The sequence below is a fragment of the Colletotrichum tamarilloi genome (genome assembly GCF_030869305.1).
Source record: "Colletotrichum tamarilloi strain Tom-12 chromosome Unknown Scaffold_27.1, whole genome shotgun sequence".
Taxonomy (NCBI): Eukaryota; Fungi; Ascomycota; class Sordariomycetes; order Glomerellales; family Glomerellaceae; genus Colletotrichum; species Colletotrichum tamarilloi.
Window position 1 is genome coordinate 386,055 of NW_026849410.1, and position 22,347 is coordinate 408,401.

The following is a 22,347-nucleotide window of genomic DNA, read 5'->3' on the forward strand; positions in this document are numbered from 1 at the left end:
GAGATGGCTAGTTTCGGAACGTAAAGATACGCGGATGAAATGTGCAACCATGATGCAAGTGACCAGACACCATGCTTACCATGTTTGCGAATCCCCGTTCGGTTTCCGCCCTATCTATTCGCGAAACCCTCTTTTTGTTGCCGGGGAATCTACTCCGAGACCCGAAGTCAGGCCTTGTCGTGAAGATCTCTGACATTTCGCTGGTTTATGGCACCCTACCGACAGACGATGGCCATAGTGTAACAAAGCAACACACGCAGCTTCAGGGTCTGTGGAGGCACTGGATTCTGGCGCGGACTGATTTCGAAGCAGAACATGAATATAACAAGGCAAGAGGCAGGTACGTTTCGAACTCTTGTGGCGACTGTCCAAATCTAGGAATACGAGAAGCAGTTTTGCTCAGTTCTAACAACCTCTTCCGTCGTGGAGCTTCCAAGTGGTATTATTCATTGTCATGTAGAAAGATAACTATGACATGCTCAATTGATACCTTGGAAGGACTTACGCCCTCTAACTAGTAGTTGCCAGCCGCGATTCGAGACGGGCTAACGACGGTGTGGCGTCTACCTTGCGGAAACACCGGTCATACTGTGCGAACATATCAACGCGCGAAAGAAGAGGGCCTTGGGTAGTTTGAATTGAGTTTCTGTCTTTGACCTAGTTTCTCGGTCGTGATTGTGATGTGGTTGTGGTCGGATCGACAACTCTCTTATCAACCACCTGAAGCCCCGAGGCTGCAGTAGAAATTGAGAAGCTACTTACATCAAGCCAGTCTGCCTTAACACTCAGCACCAGTACATCGACTTGAGCAGGCGCAGGAGAGATTCTCCCATGCTCATACACGTTTGAATAAGTGGGCCTGGAATCTCATGTTCTCCAGGCTGACCGGATACTCTAGATCCCGTTGCAACCCATACAAGACGCTATCCTCAGAAATGACCTTTTCCCATGCAGGAGTTGACTTGTCTTCTCCACCTTCAGAATCAACATCCACAGCCTCCTTTTTCGGTTTTGGCATAAGGGCGTAGTTCATGAGATGACTCATCGGATACTTCTTTTTCTCTTCCCCTTCCTTGCTATTGCAGACAGCGGGCTCGGAGTATGCACCAAGACTGTCCACCACAAGCAATAAGCTCCCCTTGGGAGCAGCCTCCGTTACCCTGAGTAGAAAAGAGGTAGTTTGTGATATCGAGGCTGCGTAAAGCTCATTCAGGGTGAAGAGAAGCGTAAGCAGCGCGGGAACAGGACCGATAGCCGCGCGAAGGTCTTCCGTGCTATAACTCAGCACATTAGCGCGCGTGAAAGTATGGCGAACAGTCCCGAGCGAGAGGAACGACGCATTTGACGCACGAGCCGCAGCGCTGGCATACTTTGAGAGCGTCGGAGGGGTCTCGAGACATTCATGTAGCTTCGAGAGCACAACAGACCAGTCCACGGTGTCGATCAGGTCAATATTGAGGAGTGTTGGTGAGGTTTCACGCTCTGGAACTGGCAGGGCTTGTAGATCTTTCGAGGTACCCTCATAATTCGGAGATAACTCTGGCCTGCCGGCTGCGGCTGATGGTTGCACATGACGAAGAAGACCCGAGAAAGCCATGATTTCAGCTGCACCACCCCCGAAACATACAACCTTGGCTGCCTTCTGCTCACGATCGCTGTCACAGCCAATAAATCGTTGGACGTAAGCGTCATCAGCCATCTCCTCACAGATCCAAGCCATGAGTTGCGCGTACGCCAGCGCACGGCTAGGGCTCCAACGGATCGCATACGCCTCCAGATATTCGGCCTTTCCAAAGGCTATGTCAAACTCCCCCGAGAGCAACGCGCGATTGATCTTTTGCAGCCTCGGCTTCAGAGCCTCGAAGTCGTTGCACGCGGGGAAGGTGGTGCGAAAGACGTTGATCATTAGCTGTTCCAGTCCCACCGGGAGGATGTGATTCAGCCTCCGCGGCTCTGCTGATTCCGATGCTGCAGATGGACGCTGAGGCTTCTTCTTCTTGTGGAGGTACCCAGGCCCAGTCCAGCCCGGGCGGCCGTGAGACAACGGCGGTGGCGCCTTCGACGCACCGCTGTCTGAGGATTTCCCATGTTTCGGCTGCGACTTGGCTTTGCGATCGTATTGCCCCATCGTGGGCTAGTAACCGGGGGGAACTTTGTTGAAGTCCAGTAGTGCGTGAGCCTTTGGCTGCGATTTCTTGAAGAGCACTGGGCCCGCCACAGATGCCTTGCATTGAAAATTTCCCCAGAGCTTTCCTACCCCACACGACCTAGTGTAGACCGGTTCCCAATTGGCTTACAGGCGTCCATGAAAACGACTAAGCAAACCATCTTTCGTCCACATCGACGAACGCGTCTCACGTTTGACATTCTATGTATTTCTTTATACAATACTTCTTAGTTATGACTTCCTACGAAGGGTAGAAGCAGCCCCGGAGAACTCATTGCTTGATTCTTCAAGCAATTGTTTAACTCTCAGAAGTAGTTATGAATTGCGCGAAGACCTCGTACTAATACTTCCTATCTGATCAATGACTGAGCTGCAACACAGGGATGAAACCTTAGATGGATTTACGCCTTCTACATCCATCACTCGCCATAGTGCTAAATGACGTTCTCGCCTTCGTTGAACCACTACAAAGGTACTATCCAAGGAACCAGAGAGTTTGGGTTCCCTTTCGCGTCCTTAAGAACTAAGACTGCAATCTCCATACACATTGTTTGATTGGTCCGTTGTAGTCCTGTTGCGACGCCTGTGAGCATGCATTTCTCTCATCACTGTGTCGATTCTATTTCCCTTGTCCAACAAGTAAAGTGTGAATGGATCTCGACCTTTCACATGGCCGTACGTAACAAGGACAAAGGGCAGAGGGACGATAACTAGTGTGGTAGTGTGAGCATAACGCAATCGATAAATAGAGAGAGGGCCCTATACATAATGATCAGAGACCACCCAGGGGCTTCGAGGAACTTCTCTACGTCTAGCGCAAACAGAGAGCTGAGGAATGACAAAGGCAGCTAATTACCCGTTTAGCAAAGAATTCGGAATTGGTCAAGGCATCAACAAATCAAAAGTCACAAAGAAGACGGGTGACAAGTGTAAAGACCATCACCTTTTTGCCCTGCTCATTTGCGGTTCCGCTCTTGAGAATCGTGATTGTAGTTTTCAACTACAAAGCATGCAGAGATCAGCAACCACCGTCGTCTATGTTGACAAAATTGACGTACGGCGTCTTCGGTCTTCGTGGCAAGCTGGTCGAGTTCGTCAATGTCGTCCATACGCTGCCGTCTCATCCTCCCAAGTGGCAGGAGTATACTGGGTGCGTCTATAATCAGGATTAATCAATTTCTTCTGTACCCCCTGTTGATAATTGGCGATGGTTCTAAGAATGTTCAACTCGTCACAGGCACCCTTGATGTTGTATAGAAGCTTCGCAGCCTTTTTTGTGCCTTTCTCGAACTCAAGGGGGCTTTTGGATCACTTTGCACGATAGCTAGGTGGCGAAACAAGACCGCTTCTTCTCGTCCCTGCGCGTATACATATAGTTAGTCCTGGTATTTGCAATGAGGCTACACATGGTCACGAACAATGTTGTTGATATAGTCGGAGAACATCTGGCGAATTGAAGGTACTGCCCGTTTCTAGCCTCCCGCGTTGACCTTCTCATCATCTTTCTGGCGTTGATCCCTCTCGCCCGGTCTTCTGTACGCACTGATACAGTATTCCACAATGACTCTGATCAGTTCGGTGGGGGTGCGCGGTACACTATCAGGGTTCTGACCAGCCCGGCTGGAAAGATGACCTAAAACATGTTCAATGAACTGATTAGTGCCCTTCCCAGAATTTTCATCGAGGTTTGCCAAGGACGCGGATGTTGTGCTCAAAGATTTTGGCGAGATGTCTGAGGTCGGAACTTGTAGTAAGCGATGGAAATTTCATTCTCCTTAAGACAAACAATTTTAAGGATGCGAAATCTCGAGGAGGCTAACAGGCACTGAAAAGTCCTGACACCCTATTTGGTGCTCGTTGGTTCGAGGCTGCTGAGTCAAATATCGACCAGGGCGCTTCAAGACATCTCGCCTTCTCTTTCCTGATTAAGATCGACAATGAGCAATATATCATGGACTTGGTCGCCTCACTTTGGCGTTCATCATATCTGGCAAGATATGCGCATAGGAAACTGGAAGTTGCAGGAGCTGAAGTTGGATCGTCAGCGCAGCATCCTATTGCAGGGGAATACAAAATAGCTGACCCACATGTCAACACTCTATTGTTGTAAGTAGATTCAAATCCGGATGCACTGCGATCTGGACGAGTTTGGAATGGAATGCCAAGACCACTCGAAAATCGGGTAAGTTCCCGCAAGGCTCACCAGCACAATCTTTTGGAACTAGGAGGCAAGGATGAGTAACTCGATGAACTGCGGCGTAGAATCCAACTTTAGATTGCCCTTGCCGTGCCGCTTTTCATTCGCTCAAGGTGCCATGATTCGAGGGGAGCAGCACCTTAGGCCCTGCGAGGCTTCCAAATTCACACTAATCGGATTCAATTTTTCAATGTTGGCAACATTGAACTTACTTGCGAGACTTTTGTGTCTGCTTTTGAGAGAGAAAGAAGGTGATGAGGGACACCAAAGCCGATGAACGATAGACTGTTGGAATGGCTGTTGGCCTAACTATGGGTTTCTCGTACGATCTCGGAGAATCTTCGTGGACGCTAAGGTACAAGGAAATATATACGCTTATCCGACATACCCGAATAATGTTTATTCCAATACGAAAATCCCCAAAGAAATCCATTGGTTCAAACGAAACAGCTGAACCTGAGAGCTCTGCTGAGGATCAAAGCTGCTAGATAACGTTTTAATCCAAGAGTTGTGTGTTCCTGGGACACGATGCTGCGATCGTTCCAACTTAATAATATCACTCTGGTGAATTTGAGGCGCTCCCGATATCTCCGGAGAGCTACGACGTGAGAATCTAGCTTGTGTTCTGATTGAAGTGTTCGACGCTCTTGTATGTGGAGGGCCACATCACGACGAATGTTTCGATCTCGTTCAGTATTGGATGGCTTCAATAGTCCTACGATCTCTTCCACCCACCACATACGACCATACCTATTGGAAAACTCGGGATCCCGTCCGCTCTCCCATAGATAAGCCAATAAGGGCCGGATTAGTAGTTGGGTCGGTGACGACCAGCGAATACCTGGTGTTGTATGTTTTTGATCAGGTTTTATTTTGATATCTCTAGTGTATATATACTCCTGCGGACAGATCTTTTCATCTCCAGATTGTTTTGTTGCGGTTTTGAGCCACAAGCCAAGTTGGCCTGGTGTCTTGACGTCGATTCAGTAAGTTTCGAATGTCAAATAGTTGAGAACTTGGTCATGCCTGAGGGCCTTGCGCCCTGCTTGACCAAGTCTCGGGCGATATATGAGTTCTTGCTCAGTAAAGGCAAACAGCTTACAATGAACGGAATTCTCCATTCTTCTATGCGCGAAGCCAATATCTACGCAGGAGGGACGGAAACACTCTCGTCTGCCGATTGGCCAAACTTCCAGGTTGTTGATCCTTCACATTATCTGGAAATATATGAATAAGCTTGATTCCAGGGAAATCAAGAAGGCTCAGTGACTTGGCAAATCCTAAGTCCTAAACGAAAGTAATTGATTAACATGAGCTACCTTTCATCGACATTCCAATGTCAATCTGAATCCTCGGACAAATCAATGGGGATGAAACTCCGCGTGGGAAGATTACATGGAGCCTCTGTAATCTGGAAAGAACTCGGCCGGGGAACCCTCATGAAGAAAGCTTATTGGTATTTTCTCGACACTTTGACAGCTGCGTAGCTAGACCATGTGAAATGATAGATAGACCAATCAAATACAGATCGTTAACGTAGATGATGAAGTTCATGCGCTCAGGACGTAATTATGCAAGGTGATTGAGGTAACTACTTGCCATATTGCAGGAGACACGATTTTTAGGACTGCGTCTATCGTTTCCTTGTAAAGCTGCGGTCAGACACAAGTCTTTAATTATTGCCGAAGTCGTAAGTTCATGTTGAAGAACACTATGGAATTTAGGATTGATGATGGACAGACCGGCTAGCCGTTTTACCCGTCTTCCGGTTTTGCTAACTTTGGTTACTCGGACTAAGTTGACAACTCTCGAAAGCTCTTTGACGATTGAACGTAGCTCAACTCTATGAAAAAAATGCACCGATCACTCTCGGTCTCGGTATTGGCATCACTTGCCAACAATACCATGTATTCTGCAGCCGTGATATCCGTTGTAACAATATCAGCCGGAATATCTGAATTCATGAGGCTAAAGTCGCGATGCTCACCATGAAGAGGCCTTGAGCATCGGACAACGTGGCAATAATCTGACGGGACCGTACACATCGAAAATGGACCGGAAGTATGACCGTCGTTCCGGTGGGCTGAAACCACAAACAAAGAGCTGTGGCGAATCGGAACTGCTGTTGGATCACGACCAAGCACTGGGCGAGTTCAGCCTTCCCTTCCAGACGCTCGGCCTTGCTCAGGGCACCGACCTCCGAAGAGAGGCTAACGGAGGACAGTCAAGTCCACCTGCGGATTATTCTTTGCCGCTTTCCATTGAACAAGTGACGTCAAATTGAAGGTCGGGGTCAGGTCCGTCGCACAAGTCAGTTGGTGTATCACACATCAGATGAGACCAGGCACACACTACAAAATTTACGTTTGTGGTGAGACTCCCGTCCGCGGTGTGGCGGCCCTGTTCTCCTCTCCTTGACCGTTTAGAAAATCTCCCGAAAGCTTTCGATCCTCACCTCATACAGTATTTCATTCATGCCAAGAGATGGTCTCATTTTCGCAACGTCGCATTGAGCAGGCGAGTCAGTGGCAAAGCGGTCATCTGAAAGACGGTACTAGAGAGCTCCACGGCGTCCAACACCAAATGTAACATCATTATTTGCATAGTAGTGGCACACGTAGTGAATTAGCAAGTTAAAAAAAAGAATCCGATGACTTCCGCTTCTATCATCTCATTGATGTTTAAGCAGCCCGAACCTAGCCTGGTACTGATCGCCGTTGGCATCATGGACGACCTTGGCATAGTCATGTTCTGTTTGGAATCAGGCGTTAGATGTAAGCAAGGTCCTTGGCAGTGAAGAGAAGAGACAAGGTGGCAGAGGAAGCTCTTTGTGTTTTCCAGCTGCGATCGGCCAATACGGCGATGTAGTCTTTTTGGTAGGGGGCAAGAAGTGATGTCCAACGTGGTGAAGATTCATCCTCGGCCTAGAACATGCGCTCCTTCGGCCCGGCATCGATACAAATCGTGAGGCTGACGATAATGTACGGGGGATAGGTGCTCTTTCCCATGATCAAATTCCTAGGCTACAGCTTGTTGAAATATCCTCATTAGGTTGTTTCTCCGTCCTACCCCTCGTCATCAAACGCGCGGGCGACAGTCGCCTCCACAAGACCAGATCCACAAGAGCTGTTGTGGGCAACAAAATCCTGATCCGGTGTTCCCGTAGTTTTGATTATGGAGCAATCACTTGAAGCCCCATTTTTAGCCAAGTGCGGGATGTGGGAAAGTTGTTAGCTTGCTTTGATGAAGCTTTGGATGTCACCAAATGACAGCTCTTTGACCTCCACATTGAAAGCTGCAAAGGTCTTGGCAGTGGGGTTCTGATCCAACATGTTTCCTGGTGGCTTGGCATCAGACGTTGTAGACATCGGGGGATGTATGGTCTACCTTGATCGATCCACCAACGCCATACGCAACAATGTGCCCAGAGATACACTGTCGGAAAGCAATTGAACTTGCTGACAGCTTCGTAAACAACGTCGTAATCCTATTCCATACATTCGTACTCACTTGCGTCAATACTGCTGTATTCGTAACGAAAAAGTTCCGACCTCCGAATGTGGACTGAGAACCCCAGCCTACGTGAGACTCTCTCATACAGACATAGAATCACATAGAGAACCCTAACGAAGGCCACTAACAGGGCCTTATAGATCCAACTGCCAAGATTCCTTAGTTCGTGTTAGTGTCAAAAATCCAAAGCTTGGCTCGAATGCTGTGTACACACGCGAAGACCCTGCTGAAGGCCATCTCTCAAGGCAGTGTCCGTGCCATTTCTGGAGCAGAACACCCCGAAAGGTAGGAATACACGGGCTTTCTGCGCGGGGTCTTGGACCTTGATCGTTGACATCTGCAATGCTACCTCTAGTATCCCTGACGCCCTCGTGCTCTTGTGCTATTCTAGCCTGGTCTCGTGTGCCGCGGAACCGGGGGGATGCGCCTAGTGTTTCCTAGTGCCCGCAGTATCCTGGCACGTCTGATCACGATGTCAGGTCCCACGAGAAAAGGCCACCTCTGGCCTCTGAGTAGCTCAGATTTCAATATTCATCTGACGTGCGGCGTTTTGAACTTCATCGGTATTATTGTCTACAACAACCTGAACCCTTCGAGTGGCTGTCACTCAATTTCTCTGCAGGTTTCGTCGTACGACCTCAGAGCTTCCCGCTCGTAGGAAACATTCTGTGGCGTCTCAGGATATGTATTTGGAGGCAATTGATCCTCAATCTCCAACGGTTCACTGCAGTCTAGCCACAACGAGATGAAAAGTTGAGTCCATCAGAAGAACACTCATTTGAGTAAAGGGAAAGGGGTCAAGAGGATATCATAAAACGGAAGCGAGATGACAAGGGTGTCTACAACAAGCCTTACGGAGCCTTGGCCTTGGTGGATAATGACAGATTCTCCTATCGACAAGCGTATTGGTAATTTCATGACGGCCTCCCTGAGCTCTTCCAATTTGTAGCAACTTGCGATCGAGGAATGAAACCCATTGGCTGACGAGACTCGGCCAGGCGGAGCCTCGAGCTCCCCGAGTCTGGGTAGTCCCCTCTTTGACGCCGAAACGCGGAGGCGTTTCGCGGCGGGCCAAAGCGCCACCTATCCGTCGTCTTGGAAGACAAGCAAGACAAGGTCAAGGCTTCCTTTACCGAAGGCGAGATCCCCAGACAGAAACAAAAGTTGGAGAAATTCCCGAGATGAATGCCTTGGATAATGTCAAGGCCCACCGCTGGGCGATGGTGAGGCTGTATCTCGTCGGTATGTTGGCGCGCGGGTATCTTCAACATCCCGCGTGCAACTTCGCATTGGATACTAGCGAGATCTTCCGGTACGACTACGGATCGGCACATCTTATTGCGACCCTTCCAATCATGCACTGCCGTTGTTTTGACGTGCTAGACATGGGAATGCCTATCACACGGGTTCAGTGTCAAGTTACATCGATCTCGAAGGATGAATCTCTTGGTGTGGATATAAGCCTCAACGGCATGCCAAGTGGTGATAATATTATTTGCTACTAATGGTGGGTGGTGAAAATGGTGTATGGCCAGACTTATTTTCATTGTGTCGGCCGAGAAGGGGGCCTGAGACGAGAGAGTCGGCGTTCTGTGACGCTGCGCATCGGTGTGATTTCCTGATGAGGCTGACTTCGTCCCATAATTGCATCAAACTTTAGCCACTGGAAGAGAAGGAAACGAGCTTTTCCGTGGGTAGGCCGGCTTCAAAATTTATCAAGTCCCTATGCTCAAAGGCGATTCCTACCAGACAGCCAGAGATCCGGGTCTGGAGCGGCGAGCATTGGAGCTATCAAAGACGCATTCAGGTTGCGTAGTAATCGCCGCAGTGGCCCAGAAGTCTGGACGACAGAAGCCAAGTCGTTCTCGCGAATTATGATTTGGCGTGCAGTGTAGACTTTGGAGTAAATACCAGCTTGGCTCATTGCCAGACCTGCACTGGCTACAGCTGGGAAAAGCCTCATCAATAGAGTGTGGGATTGGGTAAGTTTGGCTGGGTTCTGCTGGAGATGCGTTTCTCGGCGTTAACTCAAAAACGACAAAAATTCAGATGGTGCAAATGTACCCCGCGTATCTTCTAGCCGTAGATACTAGTGGCGATACATACGGGCCGGTCCCGTCAAATCGCATCTGCATGCAAATGATCAGTTGAATCATGCGGGCCTCCCGGAAAGGATCAAGGCAAGACCTGTACCCCTTTGTCCAAGAAGCATTGACGAGAGGGGTCGCAAGGCGCGAGGGTCGAGGGAGGGTAGGGAGACAGGCCAGGTCTCCAGTTTACCGAAACGTCGTAGAAGACGTCTGGCACTTGGTTGCCATGATCAGCGCATACAGGTCTGATTCGACAATGGCAAGGGGAGGTCTGGTGTCTTCTGACCGTCATATAGAATGGAATTTGGGATGTTGTTTGCCTCAGGAGCAAGGAGCCGGCCTGAATTGAAACGATGTGTAGTACACTTGGCGGACAGAGCGTCCTGGTGGTGCCGTGATGCCCCGACGGCATCCGACGAGAGTCGTTTAAGCTCGCACCGCCAACTCCAAGGTCCAAAGCTGGGGTCTGAGGGTTTGGGTTGGGTTTTCCTGGTTGTCCGTGAGTCCTAGAGGTGTAAGACCACCACCCACCAGACTTTCCCACTCGCCTCCTACTCGGAGATAGATCTTCACTTCATAAAAGAGAAAGCCTCCCTGCCCACTTTCGGGAGGTTTTGTTGTTTAGTTCGCACGAGGGCGAAAGGCAATTGCCAAGACAAGAGACTAAAGTAATTGAGCAGGTCTTGAATATTCCTTCTTTTGGATACGCACAACAAATTGCCCATCATGCTCGACTTCCTCCGCCGTCACAATTACAAGGTGACACGTCACATCACATCTAATCTGTTGATGGTCACCTTGGTATTTGGCATGAGTGTATTCACATTCGGATATGAGGGATCAACACTCAACACCATTCAGGCTATGACGCGTGAGTATCTTATTACGGTATGAGAACCAGGAAGGACTAGCTGACAACGGGCTCTAAGCGTTTGAACAACGGTTCGGCGACTACATTCCAGCCAAGAAGGCTTTCGGGTTCACATCAAACAAGCTGGCTTATATGAACTCATTTCCTCTCCTCGTATACGCTGTCGGTGTAATATGTGGAGCTCAGATCGGCGAGCGATGGGGCCGGAGGCTGGTCTTCATTCTCACCAACATTGTCTGTATGGCCGGAACCATCATCGTCTACACTGCAAAGAATTACAATCAGCTACTCGCTGGCCGAATGATTGTCAACTTCCACGTCGGCATGGAGGCATTCCTCATTCCAATGTTCCAAGCCGAGATCGCACCAGCAGCGGTTAGAGGCTCACTTACAGCTATCTACGGTGTAAACGGAGTTTTCGCAGCATTCATTGCGTCGATTATCACCGATGTTACGAGCAAGATCAAGGACGACAACTGTTGGAAGATTCCCGTGGGCATTGGTTTCATCTTTCCGGCCTTTTCCTTGTTCTTCTGGGTTTTGATTCCCGAATCCCCGCGGTGGCTTCTTCGGAAGGGGAACTACGCCAAGGCGGTTGAGAACCTGGACTATCTTTACGGAGCGATGCCGAACTACGACGCCGAGAAGGAAGCCAAGCTTCTCCAAGAAGCCCTCAACACGAGCGAGACCACTGGAAAGTGGAAAGACTTGGTTAAGGGCACGAACTTGGTGAGTAACTTGTTCCACGGTACAATTTATCCGCTAATGCGTAGTCTAGCGTCGTACCGTCAACGGCCTCATCGCTGCTGCACTGGCTCAACTTTCAGGTGCATCATTCTCCAACTTGTACGGCACAATCTTCTTGAAGAGCTTGAAGGTCATCGACCCTTTCATGGCAACTATGGTCAAGCGAGGCCTCTTGCTTGCGACCGCAATCACTTTCATGTTCATCATCGACAAGGCCGGTCGCCGCCCGCTTTTCTTGTACATGGGCTTCATGCAAACAGCAGTTCTCATGGTCATGGGTGGGCTGGGTACGATTGCGCACCCGACAGTTGATATCAACAAAGGCATCGTTGCTTTGACGATGATGTTTCCCATTTTCCACTTCGTGTCTTTCGGAGGCCCGTAAGTTGACCCTCATCAACGTGCATAGCGACCTTAAGAAACTTTGTTGACATCCTATACAGTTTGCAGCTTACTAAGACCGAAATTCCCCACATCACACTTCGAGACAAGTCGGTCATGCTTTTCTGGCTGACTGCTAATCTTTGCAACTTTATCTCAACTTTCACGTTGCCTTACTTGCTGCAGGAACCAGCGAACCTTGGTTCCCGGGTCGGCCTGATCTACGGGTCGATCTCAGCTTGCGGCCTGGTCTGGGGTTGGTTCTGCATGCCCGAGATGTCTAGGAAATCTCTTGAGGAGATTGATGAGATGTTTGCTGCTGGCGTACCAGCTTGGAAGTCAAGACGTAAGTTCATCACCACATATTACAGAACGCGACACCAAGATCGGAAAACTGACTCGGGAGCAGATTGGCGAGGCGAACAGACTGCTAGGATCACCGAGTTGGAGAACAACGGTGTCGTGCCTCGCGACAGCGATAGTGAAAGGAACAGCATCGCAAAGTCTGACTTACAGCCGGTTGTCCAAGAAAAGCCATCTAAGGTCTGAGACCTAGATCTGCACATTCTGTAAATATTTTTACGACGATCGCATGACATGAGTACATGAAACGGGGTTAGTATACGGTATGTGAGAAGGATAGTAATGATAATATCTGACTGTAATAAACCCCTGGTTTTGTTCTACGATACTCGTGACCTTGTTGAGATCGCGTGGCTTTCGGTGCGTGGGTGCCAGCCAGCCTTACTTCACTAGCTCATCGTGATTCTAACTGGACGGATTCGAGGGTTCCGAAAGTCTACCACCGGTGCCCCACGAAGGTTCAACTAGGCATCGCACGCTGTTGATCAAGTTTTCACCCAGCATATTTCAGAACGTCCCAAGGACTCCTAAACGTCAGAAAGGAGACGGCTGTGATGGCTGACTTTTGGAACTCGTAGGGATCTTCCTCGCATTAAAACGTGGCGTCTTCCAATTAAAATACAGATTTCAGAGAACATGCCGCAAGGCGGCATGTGCAGATAACCGTAATTTAGCGTTGGCTCTCATGATTGGTGATCGCCGCCAGGGGCTTAACTTCCTGCGAGACTCTTCTGCGGAACCTCATCTCACATCTCCAATTTACTTCTGAACGCTCTTTTCTTTCGACTCAAAGGTTTCTAGACTCTAGTGGGTATTCGTTATCTGTTTTGTAAGCTTGCCGAACAATTTAGCGCTCTCTCTTCTGGAAATGAGGCTCGATCTTGGGAAGCGAACTGTTCCGTTCGCCAGCGAAACAGTGTCTAATGTTGACTTTGTTTCCCTATGATCAGATGGGGCGCTCGGACGAAACACCCGACGAGTTGAGAGACAGTCTGGCCGAGGCTACACCACGGGCGGCCGCATGTTACTGCACAACTCACCATCAAACAGGGAAAAAATGAGCGCAGCTGCTACTGTAGGTGTACCCAGCTGGCGATGCCCCTTCGAACTGCGGTCTCTCCCGCTCGGTGGGATCCACTCGAGCTGCCGGCTCCCGAGAACTTTACACCAGGTTTGCCGACAGACGCGATCGGCGCGCTGCAGTAGCCTACAGACTTTGTTTCTTTTTACGTAGTATTGAAGCAACTCTGGCTGTTTAATAATACCTCCGACTCCGAGAACGCGTGTTTTTTGCCTATCTAGTAATTGAGTAACAAAAGCTGCGGCTGCTATAGCCTGGAGGTGCCCGTACGACGAACTCTACTTGCGTAGATCGGCTAAGACTGTCCTACTTGGCGTCCCCGCGCTACACCCTCCACAACCCGTGCTTCCACACATCGTGCTGAGCTCAAATACCGTCCACCTGCCACCTCCTGCATCACCAGAGCTTTGCTCACTCCCGCAGCGATCTGGTATCATTTCACCTACATCTTTTTGCCGTCTCTACCAATCTGTCGAAGCAGCGGTGCCGAAATGAGAGTTGCGCTTCCTTGCTCTGTGGCCACTCTAGGCCTGGCTAGCCTTAGTGTTGCGCTGGCGACGCCCAAGAGCTACTCCGTCGACAGGACCTACAGCCTTATGTCTGACTTGGGAACGAACTTCACGGTTTATGAGCATGCGGCGACGAGCTCTAGAACAAGATACGTCCAGGACTCGGGAATCTGCGAGACGACCAAGGGCGTCAAGCAATACTCTGGCTACTTCGACGTCGGTAAGTCTTCTTCCTCACCTCAATTCTCACCATCCTTGCGATGACGCCAGAGATGCTGACGAGATACCGCAGGTACCGATCAAAACATGTTCTTCTGGTTCTTCGAAGCTCGCAAAGATGCGAATACGGCCCCCGTCGCTCTGTGGCTAAACGGTGGTCCGGGCTGCAGCTCCATGCTCGGCCTTTTCCAAGAAAACGGGCCATGCACCTTCAACAAGGCCCCCGGCGCAGATCCCATTCTGAACCCCAACTCATGGAACAATGTTGCCAATATGGTGAGTCTCCGTCCGTCCCGGTGTGTGATTGACACGGCCCCACAAGCTTAATACAACCGCGCTCGTCCTCTTACCGTGCTGTCTCCGCACACTCACATTGTCTTTCAATGCTATTACCCCATGTTCCATGCTGACGGCAGCATGCTCATCAAAGCTCTATGTGGATCAGCCAATCGGAGCCGGTTTCAGCTACGGCACGAGTGATACAGACAGCACCGTCAAGGCCGCGCCAAAAGTCTGGGCGTTGATGCAATCTTTCTACAGCAAATTTCCCGATTACAAGGGCCGTGAGTTCGGTTTGTTCACCGAGTCTTACGGCGGCCACTACGGCCCGGAGTTCATCGATCACTTCCAGGCTCAGAATGACGCTATCGACAAGGGCACTGTCAAAGGGGAGAAGATCAAGATTGTCGCTCTCGGTATCGGAAACGGATGGATCGACCCAGGTATGCGAATTTTTCACGGCGTTGACGCAAGTTGAGATGATGGATGCTGACAACGCGTGACAGTCGTCCAATACAAGGATTACCTGGAGTATGCGGTGAACAACACGTACAACAAGATCATCGACCAGCCCAAGTTTGATGAGCTCACTAAGGCCTATGAGAAGGATTGCAAGCCTGCGATGGAAAAGTGCACTGGCCTTGAGGGACAGAACGAAGCTTGCGTGGCCGCTGAGAATGCGTGCTATGCAGCCGTTGAAGCACCCATCGAAGCAGCTAAGACTTTTAACGTGTACGATGTTAGAGCCGCAGACGACAAATTCCCTCCTGGCACTTATCAGGCATACATCAAGAAGCCTGAGGTCATGAAGGCGATCGGTGCCAAATCTGAGTACCAAGAGTGCCCTCAAGCACCATACGATAAGTTCACCTCGACCGGCGATGGTAAGTGTACTTAACGCGAATTAACGACATTTGAAGCTGACTCAGCTGCTACCAGGTCAGCGATCTTTCCTCACTAAGCTTCAAGATATCACAAAGAAGGATGTCCAAGTTCTGATTTGGTCTGGTGACGCTGGTAAGTCTCGGCATGTTCTTCTGAGATGTTTGTAACATTGCTGAGTATCGCCCATAGACTTCATCTGCAACTATATTGGCAATTACAACGCAGCGAAGAAGATCGGGGGTGAGGAGTTCGAAAAGGCAGAGATGAAAGATTTCACAATGAACGGCAAGAAGATGGGCGAGTACAAGAACATCAAGAACTTGAGTTGGCTGAGGGTTCATGAGGCGGGTCATGAAGTGCCTGCTTATCAACCAGAGGTTGCTCTGGAAGCCTTCAAACAGACTATGGCGAAGAAGGGTATCTCCTCCCCGTGAATCGTTATGACCTAGTCCCCTAAGTAGCAAGCTTGTAATAACCATTCTCTCTTTTCACTCATAAGCCGCAGGATGGACATAGGTTTGCCCGAGGAGAATGTTTCATGGATATTCTAACTCGAACTGACTTTTCCAACACATTGAACTAAGATTGAGCAGTCCACGTCTAGCAAATTGAGTGATGGCATATCTACAGTATCGAGCGAAAAGGACTGTAGCGGCTCAAACATGCTGTTTTGGGATAATAATGTATCAAAGAAGAAAAAGAAACCCGCATGAGGGGGATTCTCCACCCGCTTCCACGGACTCTCGGCAATTGAAAAGCAAACGCCCGATTTATAAGCTAACAATCAATTGCCTGCGGGTTCGGGAAAGCAATTAAAGCTCCAATCGCTACTGATTGATACTTGCGTCACATCTGCTGTGAGGGAGATGCTGACACGAGACTAGGACAACAAAGCATGTCTCGAACTCACGTGGTTGAAGGTTCATGTTTCGTGCTGCGCCGTACGGATGTTCTCACACAAAAAACGATTGACAAGATGCAGACACTTTCTGGACAGCTATGCAACAAACCGAGCGGTGGATGCTGTGCAGTTTACAAATCTGATGGAAGGAAACTCTCCAAGGACCTCCCGGAAGATGAAGAGAGTATGCTGTTTGCAGACTTGGACATGGATTGGATTATGGAACCAAAGAGGTTTCTGAATACATGCGAGCACTATAGTCGTCTCAATCTCCGTTGGCTAGGTTCTGATCACGAAGAAAAGTGGAACATACGCAGCGTCTAGGGCAACGCAAAAGCCAAAGAAATATGGATGCGTCATGTGACACTAGTATGGATAAGGGATAAAGGTGAACCCAAGCTATAACCTTTCGGTTGTCAACCTAGATTCGAGGCCGATGTGGTTCAGTGGAATGCAAAAGGTATCGATGTACCCAAGTTAGGGAGCTAACTTTTCCAATCTCTAGGTAACTCCGTCGTAGCTTACATTCAGTTGGAGGATTTACCGGAAAGTCGGTTAGAAGAAGTTCACTTGAACCTACCAAGTTTTCGGGACAATCCAGAGCATCTACTTATGTACTTCGAACGATCATTTGACTAACTGGGAAAGGAAGTTTCAATAGAGAGCATCATGAGCTTTAATTGGTATTATTCTAGGGTTGAAAGATTATGAGCCGTTCTATCGGACTGCTCTCATGATCTAAACGATAGCATAAGTATTTTGCACAAGTATCTGAAATGTGCATGTCATTACTACCCCTTTGATCTCAATTTGATGGAAGAGACTTGGACGACAATCGTGGGTGGTTTGCCCACGATCTTGGTTGGCCTGGGTAGCCTGGCGGCCATCAATGGACTCACGCGCAGTTCCGAACCATGGAAGGCCGAAAGCTAATAGACAAGGTCGGGTCCCAGATTTATGAACTTTCCGCCAGACGCCCGGTCAGAGGGCATAAAAAGAAGCCTTCCCCTTCTCTAATTCCCAGCAGATCAACCATTCATCCATCCATCCTACATATACCATTCTTCAGACTTCGTCTCTTGAGCATTCCACATTAAACAACCCACTATTCCACTCACCCAATTCCTCTTCATCTACAAACAACATTCACAATGTGTGCTCATCGCTGCAACAAGCCTACAAAGAAGTCTTCCACTGTCAGCGAGATGACCAATCTCAAGACAGCAGCCAAGGCCAAGGCCGACACTCAAGTCGAAGCCGCAGGCCAAGCCAAGGTCGAAGCTCAAGCTCCAACAGACAGCTTTCACTACTTCGCCAGGTTCCCTTGCGAGATCCAAGTCATGATCTGGAAGGAGTTCTACCTCGAGCCTCGTCACTTCGACGCAGTCATCCACGACTACCGCCGCCCAATCAAGGGTAACGGCAACAGACTGGACAGAGAGGAACGCGAAATCTCAAAGCTTCATCTCAAGGGCAAAGAGGAGTCGATCAGCAACTATAACGCCATCGACAATCACATCAACTACCTGTCTCGTGAGATCGCACACTCTATCCGCCAGAAGGTCCGCATGCCTCGCTTGGAGGACACCGACCAGGGCTTGGGCTTCGACATCGAGGTTCACAACCGCCAGACCTCTCGCTTTACTGATGTAGTCTCCTTCAACTCAACCATTGACGTCCTCCACATGAAAGCTCCCTTGTACAGAATGAGCGTCTCATCTGAGCTATCAGCCTGGTGCAAGAATATCCAGCACGCTGTTGTTGAGTACAGTGGTTACGAAGACCCTCGTCGCACTATCGATGTTGCTTGCAAGGCTAAGAGCAAGAAGCGTAGCGGCAAATGGCGCGCCGTCTTCTCTGGTCTGAAGTCCTTGGAGGCGCTGTACATCTAGCTCGTCACACATTGCAACATGCAATGGACACATCAACTACGACAGCTAGCGGCACTGGGCTCGTGTCCCTTTCATAGCTTAGGCTCGTGTTCCTACTATACACTGGGCCGGTGTCCCAACTACACAGATCTGCTGTCATCGAGTCATTGGATGGATTGACATCGACACAGGTATGAATCGGGAGTGATTACATCGGAAGGGGTCTTCTGGTGCTGTAATCCTGCAGACGCTCATCTTTGAGAGATGAACTTGGATTAATCAAGCATGAAGCTGGCTAAGTACTCAACAAAGGTACTCAATAGTTACTTGGGAAGGGTGATTCTGAGCTAGAACGGGTGCTTCGGCTCATAGAACATTGATACCACATTACATATCCCCCAATAAAACTAAGATGCTCGTAAATATATTCTGTCCTTCCCGTGGGATTATCCCTTCCAAACATGTGAACTGAATTGAGACGCCAATTCTCGGGTTCGACGATGCATTGATTTTACGAGTGATTTATCCCGGACACCAGCATCAATTGAAGGGCCGTCATAATTCATATTGCAATATTGTATCCCGTTGGAACGAAGAAGATGGATAGCTCTTACAATGTAACAGGCACGTTCCATACTCTCCTGCCCCTGGCATCTAGGGACTTTTCTTGAGCCTCGGCTCCGTTCACAACCACAGTCCTCTCTTCTCCCACGGGCAGCAGCACATCAACGCCCTTCTCGAGCCACAGAGGACTCCACTTCTCCTTTGAGCCTTCTGTAACAACAGTCTTAACCTCGACCGAGATCCGCTCATCGACAATCTCATATCGGATCGTGAACTTGAATTCGGCAGGCACCACGCGGCTGATACCATCATCCTCGTACCAGCTAGTCTCGAAAACCACGCCCTTCACATCATCACCGCCCAGCTCCGTCTCAAATCCCTGAGCAGCGGCTCCACGCAGCGAAGGCGGAGGGAAGATCTCCACGCCGCGCCAGTCATCCTTGGCTTGGTTCGGGAACTCTGGATCCGTCTCCTTGACCGAGGAGGTATCGAGCGGCTTGCCAACAGGGACGGCCGAGCCAATCTTTGCGATGACGGGAATGGAGTTATACCAAGGCGAGAGCACAGTGTGCCACTTACCCGCCTCAAAGTGCTCATATGGCGCATTTGTGTTGAGGAAGCCAAAGTCGCTACCGTCGCCCTTCTTCGGGAGATACACCCTCGCGGTATCGACACCAGGCTCGTAAACACCACCAATGATGAAGGCATCGCCGAACCAGAACTGCGTATCGCCGTCCTTGATCGCCTTGGTCCAGACCTCCGGGTCAGCCTCATAACCCCACCCGGTCCATCGCTGCGGCGGGACGGCGGTGTGGTGGGCGCGGAGGTTCTGGGAGTAGGTGTAGGGCACGAGCTCGTAGCGGCGCTTGATGGTGGCGCGGATGATGGGCGTCGCGGTAGGGTACATCCATGGCTCGATGACGCCGCCGATGAGATTATCTGCCTCACTGGTCTTGAAGCAGTTGATGGCGAAGCGTGGGGAGTGGACGCCGAGTTGGATCCAGCGGACAAGGTGCTCTGGGGTAGGCTGGGGGCCTTCGAAGCCACCGATGTCGTGACCGTAGCACTGGGGACCTGTTAGTCTGGAGTTTAGATGAATATGTTTTTGGGGAATGCTTACGTGAAGGAGGGAAAAGCTGGCGTTGAGGGCCAAAGAGTTTCCGCCTCTCATGGACTCCCAGGCTGTCACGTTGTCACCACTCCATGAAGCACCGCAGTATTTCATGGTTCCGGCCGTGGCACTACGCGTGAGAACGAAGGGGCGTTCCTCAGGCTTGCCCTCAATTGTTGCATCATGTGAAGCCTTGCCCATCAGCTCGGTATGAATGGCACGACCCCAGATGCCGACATCCTTGCGGCTGAGGCCATCGGGAATCGGGATGATGTCCGTCTTCTCAAGAGCGCACTGCCACTCGTCGTCCGGCACAGTGTACTCATTATTATCGTTCCACATGACATCGATACCGACTTTCTTCAGGCCAACGACGCCATCATACCACCACTGGTAGCCGGCGTTACTGGTGAAGTCCAGGTGACTTCCCTCTCCGCTCTCACCTCCACCAGCACTCCAAAGTCTCGTCACCGCAGTCTTTCCGGTAGCGGGGTCCTTGAAGAAGGCGCCGTCTTCGGACAACTTTTTGTACGCCGGGTGCGTGGCAAGCACATACGGCTTTACATTAGCCAGCAGGCGGAGACCGTGGGAGTGCGCCTCGCGGGTAAAGGCCCGCGGATCAGGGAAACGGTGGTAGTTCCACGTAAAGACGTTGCGCGTCTTGGGCTCCTGCTCAGCTACAGTGTATCCAGAGCTCATCTGGAATGCAGAGAATGGGATGTCGTGCTTCTCGCAGTTCTTGATCCATCCCATGATGGCGTCGTGGGCACGCGGGGTGTCCATGGCACTGTACTTCATGCCGCCGCCAATGTAACCCATCATGTAACGCGGTACACGCAGGGGGAATCCAACGAGCTCAGCGTACGAGTGTACGACTTCGGCGACGGTCTTGCCGACAATGATGTACTCCTCAAGACCGCCATGAGATTGGCGATGCACCTTGTACGCACCCCACATGCCATCGAGCTCGGATCCGATGGACCAGGTCGAACGAGAGTGAGCTGTGGAGAAGATGCCGACAGCGCCCTCGGGCGTGACGTTGATGAGGAGCGGGATGTGCTTGTACAGCGGATCCGTGCGGTAGGCGTCGTATCCGAATGTGTCACTTGCGGAGATGATGAAGCCGCGGCCGGCGAGGTCCATGGGCGCCGCCTTCTCTCCGAGTCCGACATGGAGAGTATGCTTCTTGTAAGAGGAGTAGTGGGCGATACCGGGCCCGTCCGCGGCGTATGAGCGGAAGGGGAGATCGGCGTGGATGGGCTTGCCGGAGTCATCTTGGCCGACGTAGAGGGAGATGATAGGGGTGTTTGACCATTCAACGACAGCCTTAACGTCGGAGGTTGTGAATGATTGTGACTTTTCTGATGTCTTGATCTGGATGTCTTTCGGGACCAGGTCCGCGCTTGGCTTGTGTGCGCTGGGGAAAGGGGGGATAGGGCGCGTCTCAGACGTGACGGTTGTGCGGAAGACGTTTGACCTCACGATCTCAAATGTGAAGGTGAAGTCCTCGGGATGGCCTTCTGAGGACTTGAGTTGTATGGACGATGCAGCAGCAGCACCCTTGACCTCTTGAGGCGCATAGCCGGTAGGAATCTTTTCGTTTTGGAGAAGCATCTTGAATTACTTAATGCCGGCGCGAAACTCCCAACCTTCTTTGAGTTGAGGTGTTGGCCTGAGTTGGGTTCCGGGTGCCCTTCTTAGCACAATGAGGGGAAATGAGGGCGGAGCTGTGATGTTGCTTGTGTAGAGAATGAGAGGAGGGACCCTAATCTGTGGGAGAGCAGTGCAGACGAACTTATTCTTAAAGTTTGAGGCTTTCCGATGTCGCAGTATTTCTCACTTTTGGCTAAATGGAAGATATTTGACAGCTTTGTGTGCGCCTGATAATGCGAATTGCATCGTGAGAAGGACTCGGACTCGGCATCCGAGTCAAAGACTACAACATTAAACCCACTGACCTCGTGCAAATGGTGTCCCGAGTTACGTTTAGCCCAAGCATGTCATTGGAGAGTCGAGAACTGCGTTCTCCCGAAGCCACCCCGAAATCCACATCCCCCAGACGGGACCAAGGATATCGACGGGGAACAGCTGGATAATCGTTGTCATCTCAAGGCACGAGACCAATGAAGTTGTAGTATGCTGACTCGTGGTGGATTATCATTGCGGTGTCTCGTGTTATCAGCCGACCCGAAAGCAGTTAGAAGCCGACCAAAATGCCGCCCCAAAAGAGGAAATACAACCGCCGAGCCGCTGCGGGGGACGGCAACAAGCCGGAAGAGAGTTGAGAGACGGACTTCTTGCGGCCAATGGACGGCGATGTCGGCCAACTTCCGAATTTGTTGCCGCATAGTCGGTCCCAGTTCTCGTCTGATTGTCCTAGTCTCCTCCAGATGTTCTCAGCTCCTCTCTGCCGTTCAGTAACTCCGCGTTGTCCCCCCGTCTCATCCTCCGCATTGTTCACGCGATTGATCTCGTAACCTGGAGACTCTGGGGCACAATCTGGGGCAGTTTGTTGCACCAATATGCCCGCCCCCCCCAATGTTCCCCCCCAACAAATCCCCAACTCCCCCGCGCGGAGTATGATTTCGTCTCCATGTG

At 50.4% G+C, this 22,347-nt stretch overlaps 7 protein-coding genes across 7 annotated transcripts; 5 read left to right on the forward strand and 2 right to left on the reverse strand.

Moving 5' to 3' along the window:
- Positions 1-835: 835 nt before the first annotated feature.
- On the reverse strand, positions 836-2,128 carry CTAM01_08137 (uncharacterized protein; the record flags this gene model as incomplete). Its single annotated transcript, XM_060524158.1, has 1 exon — positions 836-2,128. One exon carries the CDS (start codon positions 2,126-2,128, stop codon positions 836-838), a length of 1,293 nt encoding a protein of 430 aa, XP_060381324.1.
- Positions 2,129-3,895: 1,767 nt separating this feature from the next.
- Positions 3,896-4,852, forward strand: CTAM01_08138 (uncharacterized protein; the record flags this gene model as incomplete). The annotated part of the gene is made up of 3 exons (XM_060524159.1): positions 3,896-3,917; positions 4,282-4,349; positions 4,649-4,852. 3 exons carry the CDS (start codon positions 3,896-3,898, stop codon positions 4,850-4,852), a joined length of 294 nt encoding a protein of 97 aa, XP_060381325.1.
- A 5,841-nt stretch (positions 4,853-10,693) lies between these two features.
- Positions 10,694-12,515, forward strand: CTAM01_08139 (uncharacterized protein; the record flags this gene model as incomplete). Its single annotated transcript, XM_060524160.1, has 5 exons — positions 10,694-10,838; positions 10,897-11,567; positions 11,617-11,966; positions 12,029-12,312; positions 12,376-12,515. The coding sequence occupies 5 exons, from the start codon at positions 10,694-10,696 to the stop codon at positions 12,513-12,515; spliced, it is 1,590 nt and encodes a 529-aa protein (XP_060381326.1).
- Positions 12,516-13,901: 1,386 nt separating this feature from the next.
- CTAM01_08140 (serine carboxypeptidase) lies at positions 13,902-15,736 on the forward strand (the record flags this gene model as incomplete). Its single annotated transcript, XM_060524161.1, has 6 exons — positions 13,902-14,139; positions 14,212-14,414; positions 14,569-14,860; positions 14,924-15,301; positions 15,357-15,434; positions 15,492-15,736. The coding sequence occupies 6 exons, from the start codon at positions 13,902-13,904 to the stop codon at positions 15,734-15,736; spliced, it is 1,434 nt and encodes a 477-aa protein (XP_060381327.1).
- Positions 15,737-16,197: 461 nt separating this feature from the next.
- CTAM01_08141 (uncharacterized protein) lies at positions 16,198-16,527 on the forward strand (the record flags this gene model as incomplete). Its single annotated transcript, XM_060524162.1, has 1 exon — positions 16,198-16,527. The coding sequence occupies one exon, from the start codon at positions 16,198-16,200 to the stop codon at positions 16,525-16,527; it is 330 nt and encodes a 109-aa protein (XP_060381328.1).
- Positions 16,528-17,354: 827 nt separating this feature from the next.
- Positions 17,355-18,095, forward strand: CTAM01_08142 (uncharacterized protein; the record flags this gene model as incomplete). The annotated part of the gene is made up of 1 exon (XM_060524163.1): positions 17,355-18,095. The coding sequence occupies one exon, from the start codon at positions 17,355-17,357 to the stop codon at positions 18,093-18,095; it is 741 nt and encodes a 246-aa protein (XP_060381329.1).
- A 589-nt stretch (positions 18,096-18,684) lies between these two features.
- Positions 18,685-21,363, reverse strand: CTAM01_08143 (glycosyl hydrolase family 31; the record flags this gene model as incomplete). The annotated part of the gene is made up of 2 exons (XM_060524164.1): positions 18,685-19,704; positions 19,759-21,363. 2 exons carry the CDS (start codon positions 21,361-21,363, stop codon positions 18,685-18,687), a joined length of 2,625 nt encoding a protein of 874 aa, XP_060381330.1.
- Between the last annotated feature and the right edge of the window lie 984 nt (positions 21,364-22,347).